The sequence below is a fragment of the Chiloscyllium punctatum genome, chromosome 22, assembly GCF_047496795.1.
Source record: "Chiloscyllium punctatum isolate Juve2018m chromosome 22, sChiPun1.3, whole genome shotgun sequence".
Taxonomy (NCBI): domain Eukaryota; kingdom Metazoa; phylum Chordata; class Chondrichthyes; order Orectolobiformes; family Hemiscylliidae; genus Chiloscyllium; species Chiloscyllium punctatum.
The window spans coordinates 25,273,488-25,281,613 of NC_092760.1; the positions used below are offsets into that span (position 1 = coordinate 25,273,488).

The window sequence follows — 8,126 nt, forward strand, 5'->3', positions numbered from 1 at the left end:
CCGATAACTGCCCACAATACTGCCTATTTTAGTGTCATCAGCAAACTTAATAATCATGCTGTGTACATTCTCATCCAAATCAATGATATAGAACACAAGCAGTAACGGGCCCAGCATTGACCCGAGACACTCCACGAGCCACAGGCCTCCAGTCCGACAAACTTCTTCCCACTATTACCCTCTGCTTCCTACCATCAAGCCAACTGTGCATCTAAGTTGCCAGCTTCCGCTGGAGTCCATGAATCTAACCTTCCAGAGCCACCTACCATGTGGACCTTTACCAAAGGCCTTACTGAAATCCGTATAGACGTCTACCGCCCTGCCCTCATGAACTTTCCTGGTCACTTCCTCAAAGAACTCTAACAAATATGTGAGGCATGATCTCCCACTCAGAAAGCCATGCTGACTACAACCTGGTCTTTCCAAATGAATGTATAGCTTATCCCTCAGAACCTTCTCAAGTAACTTACCCACCACAGACATTAGGCTTACTGATCTATAGTTCCCAGGTTTTTCTTTGCAGCCCTTCCTGAATAAGGACACAACACTCGTTACCCTCCAATCTTCCGGGACCTCACCCCTGCCGAACGATGATACAAAAATATCAGCCAACGCTCCCACAATTTCCTCTCAAGCCTCCAGCAGTGTTCTTGGATATATCTGGTCAGAACCAGGAGTTTTATCCACCATCATACATTCAACATGTCCTCTATAGTGATATGGATAGTCCCCAAGACGTCACCACTAGCTTCCCCAAGTTCCCATGTCTTCATGTCTTTCTCCACAGTAAAGATAGAGAAATATTCATTGAGAACCTTGCCCATTCCTGCAGTTCTATGTCCACTTTGACCCTTGAGGGGTGCTATATTCTCTCCGATTATTCCTTTTCATTTAATATATTTAAAGAACTCTTTGGATTCACCCTAATGGTAAGGTCTTAGGGAGTGTTGCTGAACAAAGAGACCTTGGAGTGCAGGTTCATGGTTCTTTGAAAGTGGAGTTGCAGATAGATAGGATAGTGAAGGCGGCGTTTGGAGAGTGGAGGAGATGAAGTCCACAGGAGTTTTCAAAAGACCTGCATATATGTTTGAAAATGGTGAATTTAGAGGATGAGGGAGATGGGCCTGAGGATGGGACTACTTAGCTAGCTCCTTTGGGAGCTCGTACAGCACAATGGGTTCAATAACCACCTTCTGTACTATAAAATTCTTTGATTTGAATCGAGGTGGCCAATAGAATACTGGCCTTCATATCTAGAGGACTGAAGTACAAGAATGCAGAAGTTATGCTGCAGCTACACCCTGGTTAGACCCCACATGGAGTATTGACAGCTGATCTGGTCACCCAAATCTTAGGAAGGATATGTCATCCTTGGAGGAAGTGCAGCATTTACATGATGATGTCTGGAATTCAAACGCTAAGTTATGAGGAGAGATTATACAAATTAGGCCAGTTTCTCTTGAATTTAGAAGGTTAAGGGTAATCCGATCAAAGTCTCCAAGATAATAACAGGAAAAGGCAGCGCAGATAAAAAGACAGTGGATAGAGATAAACTGTTTCTACTGGTTGGAGATTATAGAATTAGAGGATAAAGTCTGAGAATTAGAGCCAGATTATTCAGGAGAGACACTAGAAAGCATTTTTACACACAATGGGTAGCTGGTGTTTGGAATTCTCTTCCATAAACAGCTGGATCAGTTGTTAGTTTTATATCAAAAATAGGTAATCTTCTGTTCAGCAAAGGTATGGAGTTAGGCCACAGATCAGGCATGATCTCACTGCATGGTAGAACAGACTGAAGGAGCTGAATGGCCAACTGAGTTAGCATGACTGCACCATACACCAAAGGGGGAGGGGATGGAATGTATGTGGTGTGTGCATGTATTGGAGCTTGGAGAGGAGACAGGGACATGAGAGAAATCAATATCATAATGCCAGTGAGGAGCAGATCAAGAGTAATGTGAACTATTACTCAGATACTGAAGGATATTGAATGGCAGATGGTGTTGTATTCAGCTTCGCAAGAGAGCGCAACATGGCTAAATGTCACATGGCATGTGCATGCCTTGGGCTTGGCTCAGAGAGAATTAGTGGTGAGCCATTTACTTTTCATTGCACAGTCTCCATCATGCAGCACTCAGGGTTGTCTTGTGCTTTACAATTTTGGTGTAATTTAGGCGCCTAGTACCTCCATGAAGAAGATTTCTCCATTGGTGTCTGTTCCTGCATGCACCACGAAGGTCTGCTTCTTGATGTGGCGGCTGCCACAGGGTCGAATGTGGAGATCGCGGCTCTCCTGAGAAATAAATGCAAAGCCATGAAGGGCAATGGCCATCACCCACAGGCCAGAGATGACACATCACTGACTAACCCATCTCTAAACCTGCAGCAGGATCTCCTGAGCACAAACTGTATCCTCCCACTTGTCCTGATGTCCCTTACCTGGCTGCAGCCCTCCCAATGTGTCTGACCACAATCCCTCTGCTGATTGTCCAACTGTAATCTATACGCTCACTCTGCTCCTCACTGCAAAATATCTTCTGGAAGTGACCTCAATCCTGTTTTTGTGAGTAAGCAGGTTACTATGGTGTTAACAGATTCATGAAGAATTTACAACACATAGGGGAAACAGGTAATACCTTCAGGCTTCACATTTAGTTCACAAAACACCAGAGTTCAGTTCAGTTTTGCTCCTAGAAAGGAAGGCAGGGCTCTTCAGGAAATTGCAGCTTTCAATCACAATGAGATCTGTGGACTATGAGAATTTAAGCTTAAGCTTTTGATTTGTACTAAGTTCAGGTTGGCAGATGTGGCAAGGACTCAATGAACTACCAAGAGTTGAAGAGTATAATTTCTCTGGATTGGAGTCTCTGGCAAATAGCATCAGGAACATGTTGAAACTTCAGTGTTTTAAGATAATCCAACTAGCTTGGATAGCTTGGTTTGTTTTTACTTCTTGTTTTACATCATCAACTGCAGTTATTGTTTTTAAAAAATCCCTGAATATAACTTAATGACTAACCATGTTAGCCCAATAGACCAAAATCATCGAATCAATCAAGCCTACTTTCATTTGGGATCTGAATTGCCCTGTACTAAAATCCACTGAAACCATAACACTGTATACTTTCTATCTTGTGATTAACTGTAGTCTTCTTGCGCTAAGTGTCTCTAACTGGATTGTTCCTACATTGTGCCTGACAGTAATAGCTGCTGCCGAGTGTACTTGACTATAATCTATGAGTTTACATCTCAGGGTGGGACAAGTGGTCAGCTGTGGCTGTGAAGCAGTGGAATACTCACCAGATGTGGAAGGCGATCAAGCAGGTCATTCACTTCCTGACTGTGCACCAGCCCAATGTGCGATTTACCCATCAACCTCCTCACCTTCTTCCGGATGTCATTCTTGTTGACCTGCAAATAGGATGTGACGCCCGGTTACCCTCAACATCCACAAAATCCTTAACACATCACCACCAAGCTTCGCTATCACCCACAGCTCAACTCCTGCTCGAAAACAAAGCCTCAGCACAAAGATACCATCAACTTTGATTTACAATGGGATAGCATTGGCTTCAAGCTACGACATGTTTCACAGCATTCTGAAACAAAGTAGTATACTAAATTTTGAAAGGAGGAAGTATCTGGTCAGGTCAGTTGCCCTAAAAGAAGGAAAGAAAAAGGAAGCAGTATCAGGAAGGTATTCCAGAGTTTGGGATCTAGGTAGCTGTAGGCTCAGCCACCAATAGTAAAATGATTAGAATCAGAAACAGACAAGAGACCAGATCATAAGGGGAAAATTGTGGATCCAGAAGGGATTACAGAAATACCGCTGAAGGAGGCTAGGGAGGATTGGAATATGAACAATGAGAAGGAATGGCAAACTTGAAAAAATAAGACATTGCTAGCCTGGGAGCCAATGTTGATAAGCACAAGTGAACAGGGGTGGAGGTGGAATAGTGCGAATTAAAACAGGGGCAGAGCTTTGTGCGACCTAAAGAGGAAGACGGCACAAGGGTTGGAATCACTAAGGGGCAGGAAAGGCACAAGCAATAAAAGAAAAACAACAAAAAAAGCCGAAATACTGCAGTTGCTGGAAATCTGAAACAGAAACAGCTGGAGAAAGTCAGCATCCTTGGAGACAAAACTGAGTTAACATTTTGGGTCCAGTGACCCTTCTTCAGAACTCAGGGCACAAATAACGATGGCTTCAGAAGCTGATGAGTTGAGGCAGGGGCCAAACTCACTGAGGCAGGGGCCAAACTCACAGAGGCAGGAACAGCAATGGATAAACAAGTGGTCAGAGGTTCATTCAGGGTTGGAACCAACAGAAATAATACCAATAGGCAGGCTCATTTCAGACTGAGCGAGGGAGCCAGCAGCTCACAATGAAGAGACTGCAGCTTCAGTCTTCTCAATATTCAATTGAGGGAAATGTTTGCTTATTCAGCACTTGATGACAGCTTAAAGTCAGAGGAGAACTGCAGAGTGATGGGGGCAAGGGCCAATGTATGCGTTGACAAACAAAACCATGCTGCTGAGAGGACAGATAAGGAATAGGAGGTGGGACCAAGAATAAATCTTCGAGGGACTCCAGAGGGCAAGGGTGTGGAAGCAGCAAGTGAAGGCATTTGTTGATGATTCTCAGGATACTTCGAGACAGCTAAGAATGGAACTGGTTGAGAACAGTCTCATCCAACTGGACAAATGGAGAGAGGTGTTGGAGCAGGATGGTTGGTCACTCTGCGAAAGGCAAAAGCCAGAAAGGAGAGCCAAAGTGCTGGGAAGGTACTGTAGGCTCCCCAAACAGTTTGAGAGAAATAGAAAAGCACATATGTAAGCAGATTTTAGGGAAGTGTAAAAGTAATAGGGTAGTGATAGTAACTAGAGCGGTGTGTGAAAAGTTTGGAGGAAGCAGAATTCTTAAAATGCAAAGTATATAGAAGGATGAACAGGACAGGGGGGTGACCCTGCACTTCAATGGCAGAACCCTTAGAAGCACTTACATGGAGGGATCTAGGCAGACAGGTGCATAGTTCCCTATAAGTGGCAACGGAAGTGGAGAAGGTGGTCAAGAAGTCAAGTGGCATGCTTGCTTTCATCAGTCAGGGCATAAAGTATAAAAATTGGCGATGTTGAGTGTGTGTGGCACTGGAAAAGCATCTGAGGAGCAGGAGAATCGATGTTTCAAGCATGCTCGTGTTGTTCCAGCACCACACTCTCGACTCTGATCTCCAGCATCTGCAGTTCCCACTTCTCCCATAAAAATTGGCAAATAATGTTACGGCTGTACAGATCTTTAGGGAGACCACATCTGGAATATTGCGTATAGTTCAGGATGCCACACTATCAGGAGGATAGGGAGATAAACGGACTGGTCAGATCAGTGACAAATGGAATTCAATCCAGATAAGTGTGAGGTGATGCAGTTGGGCAGGACAAACAAGGCAAGGGAATACAAGAAAAACAATAGAACTCTGGGAAGCACTTAAGATCAGCAGGAACCACTGCACATGCCCACCTATCCCTTAAGTTCCCATGACAGGTGAATAAGTGATTAAGAAAGTACATTTGCCTTCATTAGTCAAGTGGTAGTATGTAAGAGCAGGGAAGTTATGCTGAAACTGTACAAAATGTTGGTTAGGCTAGTTCTGGAATCCACATTATAGGAGGGACATGATTGCACTGGAAAGGGCACACGGAAGATTTATCAGGATGTTGCCTTGGTTGGAGAGTCTTAGTTCTGAAGGTAGATTGGACAGACTGGGGTTGTTTTCCTTACAGGGAGGGGTCATGACTGAGATGTGCAAAATTGAGGGGGATAGACAGGGTAGTCAAGAAGAAACTTTTCCCCTTAGTGGAGGGTTCAGTGACCAGAGAAAGAGACTTAAGACAAGGAGCAGGAGCGATGTGTGGAAAACTTTTGTCACCCAGAGGGTGGAGGGAATCTGGAGCTAACAGCCTGTAAGGATGTTAGAGGTGGAAACCTTCATAACATTTAAGAAGTATTCAGATGTGCATTTACAATGTCAAAGCATACAAGGCCAAGGGCTGGGAAATGGGTGTGAAATAATTTTAGATTTTTGGACGTGATGGGCTGAAGGGCCTTTTTCTGCGCTGTAGATCTCTGACTCTAAGGACAAGGAGAAAGATGTCACTTGGGATTCTGCTAAGGGCTGTTTCAATACTGTGGCAGAGTGGAGAATAATTGGGGGGGGGGGTGGATTCAAACATGAATTTCTGACATGATTACAGACTCAAGGATTTTAGAGAAGAAAGGAAGGTTGCAGATGGGGCAGTAATATTTAAAGACCAAACGGTAAAGGGCGTAGTTTTTGGAGGGAGGGGTGAGGAGAGAATGGATATCACCGGAGAGGGGACAGTTAACAATACTGACTGACACAGGGACTGGGAGGGAAAGATGGGTGACAGACAGTTGAGGTAACAGCAAGTGGACCTCATGGATAATAGGACCTTAGAGAGGACAAGGAGAAAGAGAACCTCTGCCAAGAAATACAATTCTGATCCTGTAAGAGTTAGGTGAGACAGTGTAGAGAGAGCTTTACTCTCATGCCTGTGCTATCTCTGTCCTGGGCCCTATCGGCGTGTATAAAGTAACCACAGAGCGCTGACCTTGACCATCAGCATGTAGATGATCATATTGTACAGCAACGTAGACAGCAATCGGTCTTCATCATCTTCCAGCCGCTTTCGGTCATGCTCGCCCAGTGACTCATACCTGGGGGAAGAGTGCAAGACTAGTTAACTGGTTACCCTCGCCACACAGTATCCACTTCACACATCACAGCTGAACAGCAGAGGTGTGCCCTACCTGTCAATCATTTCTTGTGGTCCCTGATCCATGCCCATCCCTTCTCTTTCTAACATCACAGCATCAAGGTACGTGTCCTCCCAGAACTGGACCTGGTCCCACAGTACTGAGCGTTCCTTGCCTGTGGAAGGGGAGCAAGAGGTGAGATAGTTGCAGTAAATCATCCCTCACCCACCCACTGTACAATCTCAGGACCAACCCTGAACAGCGCAGAGTGTCAGCCATGTGCCTGGAGCTCAGATTTACTGGAGCAGATTTGGAGTCACATGCTATTCTTCCCAGAGAGGGGTCAAGGGCAGGGAGCAAGAGAGATCAGGATATGGCCAGACACCCAGCAACAGAGCAGGATCATCATCTTGCAACAAGGATGGAAGGACAATTAATACCCAGCAAGTGATCAAGGTGATCAATACTCAGTTTGGGGATGAGGGGAAATACACAGCAAGGTTCTGAGGTTGGGGCAGGTGGAATTGAAGGTTTTTCGGTGACAGAGTCATGGGGGACCCGGGGGGGGGGGGGGGGGGTGGTGGAAGAGAGGTGTTGAGACATCTTGTGGAGTTGGGGGAGGCACCGATGTCACGGCGGGGTGAGAGGGGGCAGAGAAAGAGGCGCCGGGGTCACAGTGAGGGGGGGGGGGGGGGGGGGGGGGGGGGGGGGGGGGGGGGGGGGGGGGGGTGTTTGGGGGAGAGGGCAGGTGAGGAGACACTGGGGTCACATGGGGAGGTGGAAAGACACTGGGATCACGGTGGGTGGGGGGGCTGAGAGGAACCATTGAGGTCACATCAGGGTGGGGCAAGAGAAGACAGCAAGGTCACAATGGGGTGGTTTCAGGTGGAGGGCGGGGGGAGAGAAGAGGATATACTGGGGGTCATATTTGGGGGTGAGGGGTGGGGTTGAGAAGATGGATGGAGAGGAAAACACTGGGGTCGAAGAAGAACAGACACTGGGACCACGATGTGGGGGGGGTGGAGGTGCAGGAGGAGATCTAGTGGAGAGCGCTACATCAGGGTAACCAGAGGAAAGGACTTGGAGCTGAAGATGGTCCTGGCTAGGAGTCTGAACGTAACAGGGTGACACCCCATAGGCCTGACAGGTAAAAATTTGGCTGAGAAAAGACTGGAAAAGGTTTCACTGGCCGGTGGAAGCCTAGCATGGCAGCACCGGTGCGAGAACAGACATAGGAGAGATTTTGTTACTCAGAGATAGGGTCTCCATGGCTGCGTCCTCCAACTGGTCCCACATTGAGCTCTTGTCTCTCCCTGAGCAGGTCCAAGGCAGCAAGTGGAAAGGAAAA

General features: G+C 46.4%; 1 protein-coding gene across 1 annotated transcript in view; it reads right to left on the bottom strand.

The window, feature by feature from the left end:
* The window catches only part of madd (MAP-kinase activating death domain), a 145,307-nt gene that overhangs the window by 24,893 nt on the left and 112,288 nt on the right, over window positions 1–8,126 (bottom strand). Inside the window, exons 25-29 of the mRNA XM_072592876.1 lie at window positions 8,029–8,120; window positions 6,833–6,953; window positions 6,634–6,739; window positions 3,304–3,414; window positions 2,189–2,296 (exon numbers count right to left, since the gene is read on the bottom strand). Coding sequence (XP_072448977.1) covers window positions 2,189–2,296; window positions 3,304–3,414; window positions 6,634–6,739; window positions 6,833–6,953; window positions 8,029–8,120 — 538 coding nt within the window. The remainder of the gene's footprint in view (window positions 1–2,188; window positions 2,297–3,303; window positions 3,415–6,633; window positions 6,740–6,832; window positions 6,954–8,028; window positions 8,121–8,126) is intronic.